At 48.0% G+C, this 20,146-nt stretch overlaps 1 protein-coding gene across 1 annotated transcript in view; it reads right to left on the reverse strand.

Annotated features, from left to right (window-relative positions):
- The window catches only part of IPO5 (importin 5), a 397,964-nt gene that overhangs the window by 163,815 nt on the left and 214,003 nt on the right, over positions 1–20,146 (reverse strand). Inside the window, exons 16-19 of the mRNA XM_086947880.1 lie at positions 13,716–13,848; positions 13,502–13,623; positions 12,599–12,695; positions 12,037–12,209 (exon numbers count right to left, since the gene is read on the reverse strand). Coding sequence (XP_086804006.1) covers positions 12,037–12,209; positions 12,599–12,695; positions 13,502–13,623; positions 13,716–13,848 — 525 coding nt within the window. The remainder of the gene's footprint in view (positions 1–12,036; positions 12,210–12,598; positions 12,696–13,501; positions 13,624–13,715; positions 13,849–20,146) is intronic.

Here is a 20,146-nt window from a genome sequence, read left to right on the forward strand (position 1 = left end):
TTTTCACACATCTATCCATAATTAATCCATCCAGCCTTTTATCCATCCATACACCCTTTCATCCGTCCATCCATCCATCCATCCATCCATCCATCCATCCGTCCATCCATCCATCCATCCTTCATCCGTCCATCCATCCTTCATCCGTCCATCCTTCATCCGTCCATCCTTCATCCGTCCATCCTTCATCCGTCCATCCTTCATCCGTCCATCCTTCATCCGTCCATCCTTCATCCGTCCATCCTTCATCCGTCCATCCTTCATCCGTCCTTCACCAACCTATCCTTCATCCACCCTTTCACCCTTCCATCCATACATCCATCATTCATCCATCCACCCACCCACCCACCCTTTCATCCGTCCATTCACCCATCATTCATCCACCCATCTTTTTACACATCCATCATTCATGCAACCTTTTATCCATCCATCCATCCACCCTTCATCCATCTACCCTTTCATCCTTCCTTCCATCCACCCTTTCACCCATCCACCCACCCACCCACCCACCCACCCACCCATCCACCTTTTCACACATCCATCCATTCTTCAGCCTTACATCCATCCATCCACCCATCATTCATCCACCCACCTTTTCTGTGCCTCTCCCATGGGGGGCAGGGGGGATCAGAATCTCTCTGTGTCTTCCTTCTTCTTTCCCTCTCATGGCGGGCATCTCTGTGCCTCCCTGCTGGGGGCGGGGGACGTGTGTCACGGGACCCACAGCTCCGGGCGCGCATCATCCATTTCACTCAAAGGGCTACACTACAGCCTGCTCCCCCAGCCCCCCCCCCCCAGCACCCCCCCAGCTTGTGTATGTGAGCCCGGCTGAAACAGCTTCAGGGACACACACAGTCACACCCGAGTACTTGACAGGTCTTTAAAAGACCTTAAACTTCTCAATGAGGGTTGATGTTTTTCACACCTCGGTGTGAATTAGGCCTCCGCTGTGAGCACCCTCGATCAGCCCAATGCCAGGAACTGCACTCTGCAGAATCTGCGACCCCCTTCCCAGGACTCCCCACAGATTGAAGACATCTGGCTCAACCCCAGAGCGGGCCCATGTGTGTGGCGCTGTGTCTGTCTGGCGCTGTGTCTGTCTGTCGGTGTGTGTGGCGCTGTGTCTGTCTGGCGCTGTGTCTGTCTGTCGGTGTGTGTGGCGCTGTGTCTGTCTGTCGGTGTGTGTGGCGCTGTGTCTGTCGGTGTGTGTGGCGCTGTGTCTGTCGGTGTGTGTGGCGCTGTGTCTGTCTGTCGGTGTGTGTGGCGCTGTGTCTGTCTGTCGGTGTGTGTGGCGCTGTGTGTGTGTGGCGCTGTGTCTGTCTGGCTCTGTCTGTGTGGCTCTGTCTGTGTGGCTCTGTCTGTGTGGCTCTGTCTGTGTGGCTCTGTCTGTGTGGCTCTGTCTGTGTGGCTCTGTCTGTGTGGCTCTGTCTGTGTGGCTCTGTCTGTGTGGCTCTGTCTGTGTGGCTCTGTCTGTGTGGCTCTGTCTGTGTGGCTCTGTCTGTGTGGCTCTGTCTGTGTGGCTCTGTCTGTGTGGCTCTGTCTGTGTGGCTCTGTCTGTGTGGCTCTGTCTGTGTGGCTCTGTCTGTGTGGCTCTGTCTGTGTGGCTCTGTCTGTGTGGCTCGGTCTGTGTGGCTCTGTCTGTGTGGCTCTGTCTGTGTGGCTCGGTCTGTGTGGCTCTGTCTGTGTGGCTCTGTCTGTGTGGCTCTGTCTGTGTGGCTCTGTCTGTGTGGCTCTGTCTGTGTGGCTCTGTCTGTGTGGCTCTGTCTGTGTGGCTCTGTCTGTGTGGCTCTGTCTGTGTGGCTCTGTCTGTGTGGCTCTGTCTGTGTGGCTCTGTCTGTGTGGCTCTGTCTGTGTGGCTCTGTCTGTGTGGCTCTGTCTGTGTGGCTCTGTCTGTGTGGCTCTGTCTGTGTGGCTCTGTCTGTGTGGCTCTGTCTGTGTGGCTCTGTCTGTGTGGCTCTGTCTGTGTGGCTCTGTTTTTGTGGCTCTGTTTTTGTGGCTCTGTTTTTGTGGCTCTGTGTGGGTAGCTTTGTTTGTAGGTGGGTCTATGTGTGTGTGGCTCTGTTTTTGTGGCTCTGTGTGGGTAGCTTTGTAGGCGGGTCTATGTGTGCATGGCTCTGTCTTTGTGAGGGTGGCTCTGTGTGTGTGTGTAGGTGACTGTGTGTGGGTGGCTCAATGTGAATGACTATGAGCGTGGCTCTGTAGGTTGCTCAGTGTGGGTGGCTTTGTATGTGTGTGGTTTGCTTTGTGTTTGTGTGTGGTTTTGTGTGTGTGTCTGTGTGTGGGTGCAAATGCAATAGGTCTCGCATTTGCGAGCGATTAAGCTATTGGCATTGTAAATGACAATGCCATTTATTTATGTTTTAAAAACAAAAACATAAATAAAAGTAATGAGCAATGCCAATAGCTCTAACTTTAACAATGCAGAGACCATTGCATTGTAAATGCTTGTTAAAGACTGTGGTATGGTGCAACATCCTTTGATGGGACATCAGGAGTTGAAGAAAGCTCTCATTCTGGAGATCACTCCAGGCCACTTGCCTCCTTAACCTCTTCAAACAAGTCCTCAGATTCCTTCTGTTCTTCCTCCTTCATGTCCTCTGCTCGATACCTTTGCTCCTCCAATAGCCTTTGAGCCTCCCGTCTAGACCTCATCCTCGGGATCGGCGTCGATGGAGCCACAACCGACTCAGACGGAGCCGGCGCCGTGACCGGATACGGAGGTACAGCCTGGAACGTACGAGGTAAAGTCGGAATCTGAGCGGGTGAAGATGGTATCGGCGTCGATGATCTTGGAGCCGGGAAATGCCAGGACGGCATCGCCGGCAGAAAAGGCATAAACTGTGCCTGTGCATAAGTCTGCGGGACACCCAGATTGTAGGCCATTGGACCAATGGGACAGGATGGTGCTCCAGAGGGGCACATGGCTCTTGAAGACCCCGTACATCGCATTTAAATAATGCGTCTGGTCTTGACCCGGGCCTGGAAAGGGCGGGTATGGCCCCAGACACTGCTCCTTTTGTGGTACAATCTGAGTCGGGCCAACCAGACCAGAGGGAGGAACCATCGGAGTCGAAGACCCTTCAGGCAGTGGAGCCTCCGCCTCCTCCCAAGATGGAGTGCGTTGGTGCCGGGGGAGGATTCGAAGCCGGAGCCAGGGAATGCTCTGGAGAAGCCACAGAAGAAGGCTTACCTTTGAGACTCCAGATTCGATGCAATAGGCGAAGGAGAGACATAGTCCTTCCAATGTCGATGTTTTGGAGTTTTCGACTTCGGAACCGACTCTCTTCCAGAGTGACGCCGCGACCCATGCTTCTTATATCGAGAAGCATGCCCCGAAGACGACCTCGAAGCCGATAGACTTCGAGCGGGACCTCTCTTCTCCTTTAGTTTCGGTACGAGCAGCTTAGTCTCTCTCGCAGCACCTTCGGGTTCATCTTATTCCAGCTGGAGCATCCTTTGACGTCGTGGTCCGATGACAGGCACCAAGTGCAGTCCTCGTGCAGATCAGTTATAGACATTAACTTTCCACACGCACCACAGGGCTTGAATACAGATTTCCTTGATGACATATCAAAAGGAAAGATATGCTACTTACCAGTATGCATCTGTTCTTGGCATGTAGGGCTGCTGACATTCATATCTGTGCATAGATCGCCGCCTAGTGTTGAGTGCGGTTGATTGCACATTGTTGTCCTGGAAGAGTCTTCGAAGTATCACGAGATAGGTGGCTCCTCCTCTGGACTACAGTGCGCATGGGCATGCTCTCCATCCTCAGATTGTTTTTCGCCATTGTGGCAGAGATGGAGTGTAATACAGTGAGTGATGTCCATGCTACATAGTAATTCTGAATGCTACAGCTGCTACAGGCGCCGGGGAGGAGGGTGGGCGATATGAATGTCAGCAGCCCTACATGCCAAGAACAGATGCATACTGGTAAGTAGCATATTCGGTGGGATGCTGAATTCATATCTGTGCATAGATTACATAGCAGTCCCTCTTGTTAGCGGCGGCTGCCCGTGCCAGCTGCAGCAGTCTGAAAAAGAGTTTTGAGAACAGCCTGTCCTACAGCTGCCTGCGGCCTTGAATGTACATCTACGCAGTAGTGTTTTGTAAATATATGTGTAGTGGACCATGTGGCTGCTTTACATTTCTCTTCTAAAGGAATATTCCCCAGGAAAGCCATGGATGCTCCTAACTTACGTGTGGAGTGTGCTCTTGGAGGAATGGTTAGTGTGCGTTTAGCCTTTGCATAGCCAATCTGTATACACTTAACAATCCATCTGGCTATTCCTGCTTTGGAAATGGGGTTGCCTTTGTGCTGTGGAGAAAAGGCAACACACAGTTGTTTTGTTTTCCTGAAATCCTTCGTTCTGTCTACATAGTACATAAGAGCTCTCTTGACATCTAATATGTGTAGAGATCTTTCTGCAACATTTTCCGGATTAGGATAGAAAACTGGCAGTTCTATGGTTTGGTTCATGTGGAACTGCGAAATCACCTTAGGCATGAATGTAGGGTTGGTAGTACAACTATTTGCGTGGACCTGTATGAATGGCTTTTGAATGGTTAGTGCCTGGAGCTCACTAACTCTTCTTAGTGAGGTAATGGCTACTAGGAAAGCAACTTTCCAGGTCAGAATTTGAATCTCACAAGAGTGCAGAGGTTCAAAAGGTGGTCCCATCAGTCTGGTGAGGACCACATTTCGGTTCCAGACTGGTGAAGGTGGGTGTCTGGGAGGGATCACTCTTTTGAGTCCCTCCAGAAAAGCTTTAATGGCAGGCACTCTGAATAGTGAGAGGTGCTGCCTGTTCTGAAGATAAGCTGCTAATGCGGACAAATGTATACGAATGGAACTGTACGCCAAATTACATCTGTATAGTGCAACAATAACAGATAATGTCTTGAATAGATGCATCCAGTGGGTTAATGTCATTAGTGGTACAATATATGACAAACCTTTTCCATTTAGCCGCATAACATGCTCTGGTTGTGGGTCTTCTTGCCTCCCTGATGTGCATACATTCTGGTGGCAAATTGAGGTAGCCAAATTCTAAGACTTCAGGAGCCAGATCGCCAGGTTGAGCTGTTGCAGATCTGGGTGCTGAATTTCGCCATGGCTCTGCGTTAAAAGTCTGGGTGTTAGCCGCAGTCTTTGATGTGGTACCACGGAAAGTTCTACTAGCGTGGTGTACCATGGCTGGCGTGCCCACGTTGGAGCAACCAGGATGAGTCATCGAGTGTTGCCTCAGCTTGCGTGCCACCAGCGGTATAAGAGGTGCTGGGGGAAAAGCGTACGCAAACCTGCCTGACCAGTTCATCCATATCGCATTGCCCTGAGACTGCGGATGTGGAAACCTGGCGGCGAAGCTTTGGCATTTTGCGTTTTCCCTTGTGGCAAATAGGTCTATCTCTGGATGACCCCACTGCTGGAAGTACGGCTGGAGTACTGATGGATGTATCTCCCACTCGTGCATCTGGTGGCTGTGTCTGCTGAGCAGATCCGCCATCTGGTTGTCATTGCCCGGGAGGTGTTCCGCCATGAGGAAGATGTTCCTCTGAATGGCCCACTTCCACATGCTTTGAGCCAGATGAGACAACTGTGGATAGTGTGTTCCTCCCTGCTTCTGTATGTAGTACATGGCAGTCATGTTGTCCGTCCGGATCAACACGACCTTGTTGCACAGGTGTACTTTGAAAGCCTTCATTGCCATGAAGATTGCCATAAATTCCAGAAGGTTGATGTGCATCTTTTTCTGCTGTGTCGTCCATAGTCCCTGCACTGTGTAATGGAGTACATGAGCTCCCCATCCTTGGAGAGAAGCGTCCGTCGTCAGTATTATTTGTGGTACAGGCTCTTGGAACGGTCAGCCCTTATAAAGGTTTTGTGGGTTCCACCAATGCAGAGAGTTGTATGCCCGACCGCTCACCAACACCAGGTCTTTCCATTGTCCTTGAGCCTGATTCCACTGACGTGCTAAGTGCTCCTGAAGCGGGCGCATATGCAGTCTCGCGTGCGGGACTATGAAGATGCAGGAGGCCATCATGCCTATCAACTGCATGAACACTCTTGCTGGGAGTGTTGGGGTCTGAACTCAGCAATTGCATGCTGTTTATCCTCGCTGAATTTGGCTGAGCTTTGCCTGCCAGAGTGTCTATTGTCGCGCCCAGGTAGTCGCACGTGGGCAGGGCTGAAGATGTGACTTTGGATAATTCAGCGAGAATCCCAGACTGTGAAGAAGATGAATGGTGCGGGACATGTGGCTGGCACACTGCTGGGCCGTCTTTGCTTGAATAAGCCAGTCGTCCAGATAGGGGTAGACATGTATGTGCTGTCTCCTTAGGTGTGCTGCTACTGTCGCCAGGCACTTTTTGTGAACACCCTGGGTGCGGTCGTTACTCCGAAAGGGAGGACCTTGAACTGATAATGTTGGTTTTGAATAGTGAACCTGAGATACTCTGTGTGATGGGTGTATGGGTATATGGAAATACGCATCTTTCAGATCTAGTGTTGCGAGGAAGTCTCCCTGACTGAGTAACGGTAGAACCTGCTGTAAGGTGAGCATATGAAAATGCTCCGACAGAATGTATCAGTTTAGAGGCCTTAGGTCCAGTATGGGTCTGAGAGACACGTCCTTTTTGGGTATTAAGAAATACAGAGAGTACACCCCTGAGCCTTGGTCTTCTACAGGCACGAGCTCTATGGCTCCTTTTTGCAGCATGCTGATGACCTCCTGCTGCAATAAGTGTAAGTGCTCTGCGGACATAGGACAGTGTCTTGGTGGTATGTTGGGTGGAGTGGATGTCAGCTCTAGACAATACCTGTACTGGACAATGTCTCTCACCCACCTGTCTGTGGTGATGGATTTCCAGACCGGCAGGAACTGTTGGTCGCCCCCCGTCAGGTGTTATATGGTCGGGGGGTCACTGTTTGTTATTGGCAGAGGATCTGGAATTGTTGTTTCCTTATCCTCTGCACTGGATGTAGTTTCCACGATATCCACCACTGTTGTGTTTATTGTAGGTGGTTTGTGTACCTCCTTTATTATACCGTGTCTGCTGTGTCTTTAGGCCTCTTGAAGGTCCTCTATTACTGGAGCGACGAAAAGAGCCACCCCGAAACTGCTGTGACTGCAGAGCCCCCATAGACTTTGCAATCTCGGTGTCAATCTTTTCAAGGGTGGTGTCAACCTCAGGCCCAAATAAGTAGTCCGGGTTAACTGGCTGATTGAGGATAGTAGTTTGTATCTCTGGTTTGAATCCAGAGATTCTTAACCAGGCATGTCTTCTTAACATGACGCTAGTGTTAATGGCTCTGGCTTCAGTGTCAGCTGCGTCTAGCGCGCACTTGATGGAAGCATTGGTTATAAGCTTTCCTTCTTGGATTAGCAGCTCCGCTCCCTCCTTGTACTGATCTGGTAGGTGTTGCAACAGTGTCTCAAGGGTATCATAATGGGCCCCGTCATATCTGGATAAGAGTGCCTGAGTGTTGGCAATGTGCCAGATGTTAGCTGCCTGCGCTGCCACCCTTTTTCCTGAAGTTTCTAGTACTTTCGACTCCTTGTCAGGAGGAGGAGCATCACCTGTAGTTTGGGAGTTTGCTCTCTTACGTGCATTAGAAACAACTAATGAGTCCAATGGCAACTGTCCTCTTATGTAAGTAGGGTCCACAGGTGCCGGTCTATTTTTTTTCAATTCTAGGGTTCAATACCCTTGCTCTGGTGGTCTCCTTAAAAATGTCATCAGCATGCTTAAGGACCCCTTTCAGCATGGGCAGAGTCTTGACGGTTCTTTCCGAAGTTGAAAAGGTGTCTACCAGAAAATCTTCCTCAATAGGGTCAGCATGTAGTTGCACATCATGGTTACCCGCCGCCCTTTCAATAAGGGCGTTAAAGGCAGTAGTGTCCTCAGTAGGAGAAGTTTTCACATTGTATGTTTGTGTGTCAGGGGCATTCTGTGGATCCCTTGGCTCAGCTGGGTCTGCCCATGGTTGGTTCTGATCGTCGGGATCAGTGTCCACATGATAAGTGTCACCCTCATTATCGTCATCCCCTGTATCCACATATGTGGGTGAAAAAGAGTGAGGTTCTTGTACATAGGATTGCAGAGGTTCCACAAGAACTGGTGATGTGGTTGAATCCCTCTTCTTCTTTAATGGAATCTTATATGACTCCATGGGTGTTTCTGGTATTATTTTCCTCTTAAAAATGGATAGTCTACCATTGTCTGAGTCGATGAACTGCCTCGACTCCTGTTCTTCAGGCTCTTCTGTAGCCCCTTTTCCCATTGACACTCCTTTAATGGCTCCAATAACCTTTTTCGGTTCGAACATTTACGGTCGCACCATCGGTGGCAACCCGAATTTGATTAGTGTCGATGCGGTCTGAAGGTTGCCGACCAACTTCGGGGTTGGGGCCTTCTTTGGTCCGACCGTTGCAGCCTTTTCTTTGACGCGTTGGAAGGACTCCGACACCTGTTTTGATATGAATGGGGTCGGCTGAGTCGACTCGACAAGGTCCTTGGAGCCAGTCTATGTCTTGGTCTCGGGCCTTGTCCGAGGATCGACCCCCTCTCTCGGTTCGAGCCTTTTGACTGAGTCGACTTGACGCCGACTTCGTCGGTTCGACAGCCTTGACCTTGGTCTTCGGTGCCCCAACCTTCGGCTTCTCGACCTTTTTGAACTTCTCGGTATAGACGGCCTTCTGTTTCTTCGGCTCCGCGGGGTTTGAGGCCTTGGAGCAGACCATAGTTAGTTGCATTTTCGGTTTCGTTTTTGGTAGTTATGCTTTCGGTTTCGATTTCTTAGGATCGACCGATGGCATTTTCGATACCGATGGCTCTTTATGTATGTCCGTAGCCAGGCCTTTATGCGGGGCTGTAGAACGATGTGATAGATCTTGGGTAAGGCCTCGTGGCAATCCCTCGACCTAAGCCTCATCGAGTGCTTCATAGTCAACCCCCGTATCAACGGTTGGGCCTAGCTCCTCGCCTGGGCCATCTTCAACGGCCCAAGGGCCTCTGCGTCGTCTCCTATATTATCGACAACGTTTTCTTCTTCCAACATTTCTTCATCTTCGGCGTCATACTCTGAGTCATGGTCTGAAACAGGATCCGAGTGTTCTTCCCGATCCTCCAGATCAATGACCTCCTCGTCTTCGGTCCCGAAGAGGTTGTCTGGATTAGGCGCTGATCTCTGCGACTCTAATCGAGCCGCGCGTCGAATCCGAAGAGTTTTCTTTGACCTGAACCGGGCACAGGCCATACAGTTGGCTTCGTTGTGATCCGGAGACAGGCACTTGTTGCACACCGGGTGGACATCGATGTGCGGGTATTTTGCATTGCAAAGTGGACACCTCTTGAATGGGCTTCTTTCCATTGTAGATCGAAAATCGGGTCGAGTGGAAAGAAAACCGTCTGATTCCTCGATGTCCACTCGAAACAAAGTTACCGGTACCGAACGAAACGTTACAGACGCTGTCGAAAGCCTTTTGGCTTTGTAGAAAGTTTTCCTAACTTGAGCTAAGATAGTAATATCCGAACCCAATGGGGGAAAACAACAATCTGAGGATGGAGAGGATGCCCATGCGCACTGTAGTCCAGGGAAGGAGCCACCTATCTCGTGATACTGCGAAGACTCTTCCAATACAACAATGTGCAATCATCCGGACCCAACACTAGGCAGCGATCTATGCACAGATATGAATTCAGCAGCCCACATGCCTTGAACACAAGTTATAACTCGAAACAAGTATCAGTGAAAGTATTCAACGAGCAACTGGGAATCCTTAGAAAAACAGTTAGCGTCGACGACGCAGAAAAAAGGGAACTGATGTCATCACTCTGACGGGGTCCTATTATGGATTCAGTGACATCAGCGGAGCCGCGCGCGATGCCGTGCTTCTGTGACATCGTCCATGTCGACGTGAAGAGCTACGAAAGAATTTCCGAATGTTGCTGACGCAGGGGATATTCACAAGGTGAGGAATCCACTGGCAGATGTATCCATCAAAAATCCCTATTTTCAGTGAAGCCATCATGTAGCTGGGGAACTTGTTTTCACCAGTGTCCAGCATATGTTTTAAAATGACATACCTGGTCACTTGTATTGCCAGTAATCGGACTGACCAGCTCTGGGGCATATCTGCTCATGCAGGTATGCCCTCACATGTAATATTCAGCACCCTGCCTTAGGGATGTTAGGCTTGCTGTAGGGGTGACTTACAAATATTATATGCAGCGGTAGGGGACATGGCACACAGGGAGGTATTTTCACTTTTGTTGCACCAAGAAATCCTGCAATAGCAGTTTGTCATGTGTTTGGTAAGGGGTTCCCTTAGAGAGGTGCAATTCGTGCTGCTGCCCTTAAGGACCCTCTTTAGTACCTCAGACCCTAGGTCCACTTACTGGAGGCTTACAGAGGGTGGGGGGGGGGGGGGGGGGGGATGGGAATAATTGTACATTTTTAGAAAAACACTGGTACTGAGGACCTGGTTAGCAGGAACCCATTCCACATCAGTCAACATTGCATCAAATGCGAGGTGAAAAGTGGAGTGGAGGGTACTGTAACAAGTACCCAGCTTCCTACAGATAGTTTCTTTGATGCTGCAGACTTGGAAGTTTCATATTAGATGCCATTGGTTTGGGAATGAAATTAACTCCACAAGTCATGTGAAGAGAGACCTGTAGCTACTGATGGTCTCAGTTTAACAGTCTGAAGTCTGTTTTGCTTTCTAGTCACTTCTGGATTCATTCGTTTTTTTACTATTCTGCATTATTGAATTAAGCATAAGGCTTTTACCTAGCTTTTTCAAATATTGAAATGCACAGACACATACAAGGTGTGATTTTCCTGTTTGTCTCTCTCCTAGGATTCGATTCATTCATGTACATATTTCTGCATGTTTCAGTTAAGTAGTTCAGTGGACGCCAAGTATTGCTTTTATAATGCATCTATAGCTCATAAGGATTATCAGCAATTTATAACGGGGCTAGGCAAGGGTGCAGAATCACAAGGCATGACTTTACTTTTTCGTAAAGCAGAAAACTGTATTTAAGCCTGATGCCAAAGCAAACCAGGGGCTGAAACACCTACAGATTTTCGAAGGAAATTTGGGTCTACTACATGCGGCAGGGATTCCAGATGACGCTCAAACACTGGTGCGACCAGTTACACATGCTTTCACAGAACACCATTAGAACCAGATTACAATTTCAATTCAAGGCAAAGGACAGTAGCAGACAGGAAAATATCTTGTAGTGTTTCAGAGGTGTGTGTTGAAGGCAGTCTAGGAACCTCATATGGGCACTATGGTGCTGAAGTAAGCTTAGCTAGTGGCTAGGAAGAGAGGTTTTTCAATACAGACCGATTCTATCAATTTGATTACATGAACACCATCTAATGGGTTGCCACTCAGTCTACTCATGTTTCGTATTACTATTTTTTTAAATCATGGTTTGTCGTTACATTTAATCATAATCTGCTCTAGAGTAGGGCATTATCAACTTTTTAACTTCGAAAGCATTTCTTGCGTGTGTTCATCCATGGAGGAAGGGGATTTTAGGTCTTCCAAATACATATAAGCCTGTAATCGTACAATAGAAGTTACCAAGTATGCACCACCACCCCAGTAGGGCGTGAGGTACGTGGGTTACAGTCCACTTTACTCCCTGGCTCAATATTGTACAAAGCTACACAGGTTTGGGGGAGAGGGGGTCTAAAACGAGGCCATTGTTGCGGAGGAATCTGCAAAAATTTACTGACCGTACTAAAAGTTCATAGCATGATCTGATGATTGAGAACTCAAAGAAAATGTGAACATTAAGTCAGTGTGGCATGTCCTTTCTTGTGGCCTTCTTTAACAGCACTGGTACACAGGAGGTAATCTGTTGTACTTTCTTGTCTGCAGGTGTTGGTCCATGGTTGGGTCATATCAAAAACCAGAAGGAAGGTTTCCACTGCGATAGATACCAGAAAACCCAACTGAATTCAGAACAATGAATGAAAAATTACCAAAGTATTTCACTGTGAAAGCAACTCACCTTCGCAAAAGAGTGCATCACTTCTGAGAGAACGTCTGAATCTGGCTCTGTTCCAATAGCCTTGATGAGAGCATCACACATGAAATGCCACATTTGTGTCAAGTATTCCGGACCACGCACTCTTGCACATTCAAGGAGCAAGGGCATGGATTCTGCAGCAGCAACACGGACACTTTTGTTTAGTTAAGGAAATAGAGAAAGGGTCTTAACTTCACATGCTTAAACAATATGCAAAGAAAATGCATTAATTACTGGCAAATTACAAAGGCCATCAGAAACAGCACCAGTTATCAGTAAGTGAACTGTATCGTACACAAACTATTACTACCCTGTAACTAAGCTGCAGTAAAAAGAAGAAATGTGCATAATCAGTCCAACTTAAGATGGTAGCCTGTGTCATGCTAGTTGAAATCAGCATAACATGGGCACAGGATTCACTTTTGTAATAAAGAATCAAAAGAACAATTCCTTCTTAATGTTGCACAACTTTAGTGAACCATGAAGTTCAAAAAAGAGTGTCAAATGTTGTAGAAAAACAAATAGTAAACATGAACAAGGATATCATCATGAAAGTAAAATTTAAGGAGCGGCACCATAAGCTTCACAACTTGCTCTGTATACTCCACAAAACCTTCTTTCAGTTCCTTGGCGTAACAAACCTGCAAACAAAAGGATTTTGTTTTAACATTTGCACTTCAATTTTAAAGCGCAACAAGAGACCTTCACTTTATACAAAGCAGCAAGGAGAAAAGCATTAGAGGTGCACTCAAGTGAGACGATATACACAGACTAATTTTGCACATTAAAGAGTGGTATTATGAACAATAAATCTCAACCAACTTCAGGAGCTGTGACTTACTACATTTCAATTCAAATGTGTCACTTTTTTTAATACTTCTGAAGATGCAAAACTAGCCATCCCCATGTGGGACAATCTACAAATAGAAATCAAAGCGTACGAGGTCAACCGATTACCTTTACTCGTTTAACACAGCAATTCTGTCATTTTACCAGTTTTCCTAGGTTTCACAATGACATGAAATGAAGTATAAAATAAAGAGCATAGGTGACCTGAAGTTGTACTGACAATTTAGAGGAATTGTTAAAACATAACAAATCCAACATACATTACTAAGTCAGTTTTCAGCCATATGCAATTCCAGGTTATGTTCCTTATCAATTGTCTCACAGGAAGGAAAAGCTTCAAATTCTAGTGGTATTTAACTGGACATGAACTTCCTCGAGCAGTAACCTTCACCAAGTTCCTAGTTCTAGGCTCTCCCGTTTTCATTTTTTTATACGTGGTCTGCAATGGAATACTAAGGCATTCAATGTAAAAGTTGCACATTACAACCATAAGGAAAACAAATCTAGCTGTAATATTTGAATGTACCACTATAACCCCTCTTTAAGCTTCCTTTACTCAGAAGTCTAGAGTAAGTTGCCAAGTCAGTTGAATACCTACCAACATTTGGCAAGCAGTTGCTTTTTCTTCAAGGCCTGCAGTTTTGATGCCAAAGCTCTGCTGATCACCAAGGTTTACAAATTCCCAGCCATCATCATCACTCATGCTCTCCATGTCTTGTGCTGTTGAGAGGTATTATAAGGGTAAAAAGGCATTCATGAAAAGTAAGGGACTATCAGCCAACAATGTTTTTTAAATTGTTACTGGCACCTACTATCGAGCAGTGCAACTTCAGGCTTAATGGAGGCAGTCTTCATCAAGGGTCCCATGACAACAGGGAGGTATTGCTGAAACTCTTTCCCTAGGATCTTGCACATTCTTGCCCACGCAGAAATCATGTAGGATATCTACGGTTAGAAACCATGTACGAGTGACTATCCACAATCCTCTGCACTACAAAAAGCAGATAGCAGGAAGACTATGAAGTTGTTAGACCACTATATAAGAACAAGCTACTTACCGTCTTAAGATTCTTTCTGGTAGATGCTGTAAAGGCAGATCACTTAGTAAATATGGATTAGTTACTTACCTGTAATCAGAGTTCTCTTCCAGGGGTATCCTCATCAAAGTCATAAGCATTAGAATATTCCCGCCTATGAGCGGGACCCCGGAAACACTATTATATTTGACATACATACATAAAAACAAGCAATAGCAGCCAAATACACAATAGAGCTGGATTATGCTGTAAAGAATTTCCACCATACAAGAACATAAGCATTAGAAAACATGAAAAACAACTCCAAAGATAGTTTTGAAACTGTTTTAATGCTGAAAAAGCAGTAGAAATTCTCATTATATCCTGAAAGCATAGAAAGCTCCCAGGCTGCATTGCAAACACAGTCTAAAAAGACTGAAAAGCTAACCTGTAGCTGCATGCTACCAAAAACTGACACTGCGCCTTTAAGGCACTCATGACCCCCAGTATCCCATTATGCCTCAGGGGTGACAGTTGGGTCAGTTCTTTTCGGAGATTGAAAAACCATGGAAACAAATAGGTTAACAATATCTCCAAGTTAAGATCCTTTGCCCGGGGAGGCGGGAGGGTTGCTTATGACTGATGAAGATACCTCTGGAAGAGAACTAGGATTACAGGTAAGTAACTAATCCTTCTCTTCCAGGGGATCCTCATCAATAGTCAATAGAATAGCGAGCCTCACCTAATCTCCCTGCGGGCAAAGGAGTAACAATACAGTAATAAACCATACTAAGCCTAGAAACAACTAAGCTCGTACAGGTCGCAGGCTACCCAAAGAGATTCCTCACAGAGGCTTGTCCTACTGAGTATCAGCCCTGGAATCAGATTCTAGACAGTAATGCCTTGTAAAGGTATTAACTGATCTCCAGGTTGCAGCCTTGCAAATATCGGACATCGGGACATCATGCAGGAAAGCTACTGTTGCCGCTTTCCCCCTAGTAGAGTGTGCTTTAGGTGACAAAAGTAAGGGCTTGCCTGCAAGCTGATAAGCCAATTTAATACAGGAGACTATCCATCTGGCAATGGATCTCTTGGCAGCTGGAAAGCCAGTTAGTGGACCATAGTTGATAAACAATTGGTCCGTCTTCCTACTCTCTTTGGTCTTTTCCAAATAGAATTTAACCCTTTGCATGCTGATGACGGAACCGCTCCGTCATCAGCTGCGGGTGCGCTGTGCTGATGACGGAGCGGTTCCGTCATGGCCCAGCCGCCGCGCCTGCGCGGCGCTGATTTCGCGCCTGCGCGGGCGTTCTAAAGAGCGGGGCGGGTCATGACGGAACCGCTCCGTCACCAGCATAGCTCAACCGCGGCTGGTGACGGAGCAGTTCTGTCACCAGCATGCGGCCGCCCCTTTAGCACTGCGGCAGAATAGCCGCCGCAGCGAAGGGGTTAAGGACTCTTTTGAGAACTAAAGAGTGCAGCGATAGCTCAGCCGGGGTCGTAGGATTTGAAGAAAAAAAAGGAGAAATTGACTGATTTAAATGAAAATCAGAAACAACCTTGGGTAAAAACGATGGATGTGCCCTTAAGACTACTCTGTTGTGATGGAAAACAGTGTAGGGTTCTTTTGTACACAGCGCTTGTATCTCACTTACTCTGCGCGCTGATGTAATTGCAACTAGAAAAGCAGCCTTCCACGATAGGTGATGCAAAGAAGCTCTGTGGATGGGTTCAAAGGGAGGGCCCATCAACTTAGACAATACTAGGTTTAATTCCCACGGAGAAGGGTTTCTAACAGGGGGGTACACTTTCTTCAACCCCTGTAAGAAGTCCTTGACCACCTCCATCTGGAAGAAAGAGGGCTGAGAAAGAGACTTCCTATAAGCCGTAATGGCCGAGAGGTGCACCCTGATAGAGGTATATTTAAGACCAGATCTTGCTATGTACAGCAGGTAAGGTAGAATCACCTCCTCCTGTGCTGATGAGGGATCAAAGTGACGTCCTCTGCACCAAAGAAAAAACCTCTTCCACTTAAACGCATAAGACGTTCTTGTGGAGGGTCGTTTTGTTTCCTTTAAAATGTGCATACAATCAGGTGGTAAATTTAAATGTCCGTATTGCAGGACCTCAGGAGCCATGCTGATAAGTGCAGTGAGGGAAGGTTGGGATGCAGAATCCATTTTTTATTTTATTTATTTAGAAAGTTTTATATAGCGCGAACAAGATCTTCGCAGATAGAGCGCTTTACATAGAGGGAACATAGTCAAACAAATAAGTCAATAGATCACACAGTACAAATAGGTGGCTGCAAAGCCAATCATGTGAGTACTAAGACAACTCATACAAATAAGCAAAGGGGTCAAACATGTAGTACAGATCGGTGCAGAGTGTTAACAGAGTTCGAGATAATAGTTCAAGTGTATTTAGCCATGAGGATAGCTTTTACTTCTTTTTTAAAGAGTGTAGTGGAAGAGATAAGCCTGGTTTCGGGAAGGAGTGAGTTCCAAATCCTAGGCGCCATTCCTGAGAAGGAGCGCTTGTATGTTTTTTCCTTCTGGAATCTTCGAGGTTTCAGCAGAAGATTGTTTGTGCCTCTTGTGTTTCTAATTCCCCCCAGAGATTGTCAGTTTGCGCGAGGTAGCCGGGTGAGTTTAGGTGTACCGCTTAGTGTGTCATGCAGGCGATTTTCAGATTTATTCTGGCTTCAAAAGGCAGCCAATTCAGGGATTTCAAGTCAGGGGTAATATGGGAGCATTCCACCCTTCTAGAGGGACACGACATGTATGTAACTGTGAACCCTGGTTAAAGTTAACTCAAGCCTCAGCATCACAAAATGGATGCTGCCACCACAGACACAAGTCTGACCTCCTGCTGCTGGGAGCCTTCCAGCAAGGGAGGCCTGGACAAAGGGTTTCCTGCCTTGGGAGGTGCTAGCACCACCCCAGACAGGATTTTGTGTATTAGGTAGGACCGGCCTGAAAGGAATGAGACATGCCTAGGGCACACAAGGTGTCCCTGTGCATACCCCGGTTCAAACCAGTTGCTGGAGCACTCCAGCCCCAGCTCTGGCGCGAAACCGGACAAAGGATAGGGGGTGTAACCACCCCCCTTCCTGGTCCCACCCATAGGAGGGACCTAGTCATAGTACAGCCCCCTTTAGGAGAATAAAGGTAGGAGCTGGTCCCATTCCAAATTAGATTAATCCTGATTTGAAACTCTACAAGAAGAAACTCTGGACTTAGACGTTATGCTCCACAGAAGACTGAAGAAATCTCCCTTGTGGCCAAGGAGTGACCACCCTGCATCTGCAGGCACCATCAAGCGTCCTAGGGGTTCACTTGGTCGTCTTACCTGGTGGATCCAGACTTCAGAGCCCAACGAGACCCGGACTTCCAGACCTCTCCGACCTCTACCTACATCTGCAGCTCAGCTGAGATCCGTGAGTGCGACAAGACACGTGGGACCGGCCATCTTGGAGAAACTGCACTTCGCTTCCAGCACGACTTCAGTGGCATCCTGGATGAAGTGCTTTGGGGATTGAGAAGCTCCAGCCACGAGCAGCTCCTGCACAGAAGATCAGCCCTCCAGCATCTACGAGATCTGCGAGGGGCCCTTTTGCTTGGTTGCTGCTCGACGCGTTGTCTGGTCACTTGCTGGCGGGCTAGTGGCCTAGAAGACTATCCTTGAAATACACACCGCTGGTCTGGTTGCTCCAGACTGGCCCCTGCTTCACTGCAAAGGAGAAGCACCCCGGACCCTCCTGGTCCGCACCAGAAGCCTTTTCCACTCACTGCGTGGGTTGCCTTTGCCAAGGCCTGTTGACGCCGAATCCGGAACCAACACCGCAGACAGCGAGAGCCTGCGTGGGACAGCTCGTGCCTTCATCCTGGTAGTCCAAGACACTACCTGGTCCACGTTGCTGCAGAGTCAAGCGTCCACTCTTCACCTGATGGCGACGACAGCATCTGGTTACTTCCTGGTTCCACTCCAGCCACTGGCTAGTGATTGAACATTGTCCCCTCTGCTTTCAGGTCTTCACCTTCCTCGATCCACCATTGGGTCGCTCCGGACATCTTCCTTCTGGCCACCTGCAGCATCTTTCTTCCAGGCTCCATAGACTTCAACGCGGAAACCCGACACACTTTGACACCTATGCACCCGCAGCCCGTGGGTGAGGTAACCAGAGCATTTCGATGCTCAAGGGTAGATTAACTCTCCTAGTGTCCAGATTTCCAGTCGTTTTAGTCCTAGCTAGTCGAAACTGTCTAATACTTACCTTTTTGTAATTTGTACTGTCCATTGACTTTGTTATGCATCTCGCGTATGAGTTCACACTCTGCACACGCGTCCCGTAGGCCTCCTGCTACTTACCCAAGGTTAGGGTAGTGTAGTCCCAGAGAACCTACAGCCTCTGGACAGCTCCTTTCCTTCCATCGATTTACTTATACCACTTGTTTAGTATATGGTTTGACGTGCCCCTAGGGCAACATTGTAACTTGTGAAACTTAACGTATTTTTCTTAAAAGTCTTGTCATGTGCTTAGCCCTCTGACCTCAAAGATTTCAGAGGTGTATGTTATGAAAATAAACAAGATATTTATTAACTACCTGTGTGGAGTACTTTTATTTGATATTCAAGGGGTTATATGTGGTAAAACAGCTGGCTTCACATGCCAAAAGAGTTTAGCCTAAGACTACTTTGTCCATGCTACCATTAGGATAGCTGGTCTATAAGGTTGACTTGCAACCAATCACCATAAGGGTTGTTTGGACTGATATACGATGCTCACTAGTTCTAGTGATCACCTTGTATCAGGCCAACTTCTCACACCAGGCTTCCTTCCGTCAGGGTCTCTTCGAAGTCTTGCTGGTCCTCTTCTGGCAATTTCGATTTAAAACGCTCCATTGAGTCCCATAAGGCTCTATCGTACCTGCCTAACAGCGCAGCCGTGCTGGAAACCTTCAGCGTCAAAGCGGCAGAACTGCAGACCTTGCAACTTGCTGTCCTTGTCAGGAGTTGAGGAAGAGGGTGAGACAGTGTTTTTCGTGCCGCCGCCACAACTACTGAGTCGGCGGTAGGGTTTGATTTCACAAAGATCGGATCAGATGGTGCGCCCTTATACTTTTTCTGGATGAGGGCCAGCACCGCTTTTACTGATGCTGGAGCCAGGAACACATCATTTACAGGATCCATGATCAACGGTAGCACTGGACGAGACCCCGACTTTTGGTGCAGAGTCTCAAAGATGACTGTCGTAGAGACCTGTGGCACAGACATCTCTATGTTCAATTTCAGTGCACCCCTCTGTAGGACATCATGGTAGGTGTTGATATCGTCCACCGGGGAAACTCTAGAGATAGGGCTATCCATCAAGGTGGGGGGAGTAATCCTGCACGGAAGAGCAGGTATAAGGTTGAAGAAGTAGCTGGTGTTCGAGCTCTTCTTTCTTGAGACCTTCTGGCTGGTACCTCCTGTCTTGGGGAACGAGTACGTCTCCTCTCGAGAGACCTCCCTGAACGTTCTTCTCGTGCAGGGGAACAAGATGCTGCTTGTCTCATAGGCGATCTTTCTCTGCGCCTGGGAGGGCTGTGTCTATCCACTTCCTCGACTAGTGGAGATCTGTGCACTGGGCTGACATATTCCTGCAGCCGCCTTGTGGCTCATGAGTCTCGCCAATTGTGCAGAGGCCTATTCCATCTGGGAGACAACTGCACATCCTCTGTTGGAGGTCTGCGGGCAGGACTCCTGGATCTTGACTGGGATCTGGAAGAGCCCGAAGAGTGGCGGGAGGCTGATTCAGTCACAAGGATTACTGAACCATCCCTGGATCTTGTAGCCGAGCGCTCAGCTCGCTCACGTCGTCTCGACGTCGATCTGGACCGCTCTTGGCACCTAGACGTCGAATGCTCCGAAGGCACATGCCTCGACCACTGATTCTCGACCTCGACCGGCGCTGCTCCGCCGTCGACGAGGTACTTTCCTTCGACGCAGACTCTCTGCGGCGTCGGTCGATCGTACAAACTAGACGTTGTATGCCTCGACGGCGAATGGCGTGATGTATGATGGTCCCTAGACGTCGATCGGCATTGTGTGGCCGACGACGGAGCTTCCTCTCTGGACATCGAATGCCTACGTGACGTCGGCGGAGGGGTATTGGTCGCCCTCGAACGTCTACGCGACATCGATGAAGATCCTCTGACGTCGATAGACGCCTGGTTGCCGACGGC

The sequence above is a fragment of the Lissotriton vulgaris genome (assembly GCF_964263255.1).
Source record: "Lissotriton vulgaris chromosome 8 unlocalized genomic scaffold, aLisVul1.2 SUPER_8_unloc_1, whole genome shotgun sequence".
In the NCBI taxonomy this organism is placed as follows: Eukaryota; Metazoa; Chordata; class Amphibia; order Caudata; family Salamandridae; genus Lissotriton; species Lissotriton vulgaris.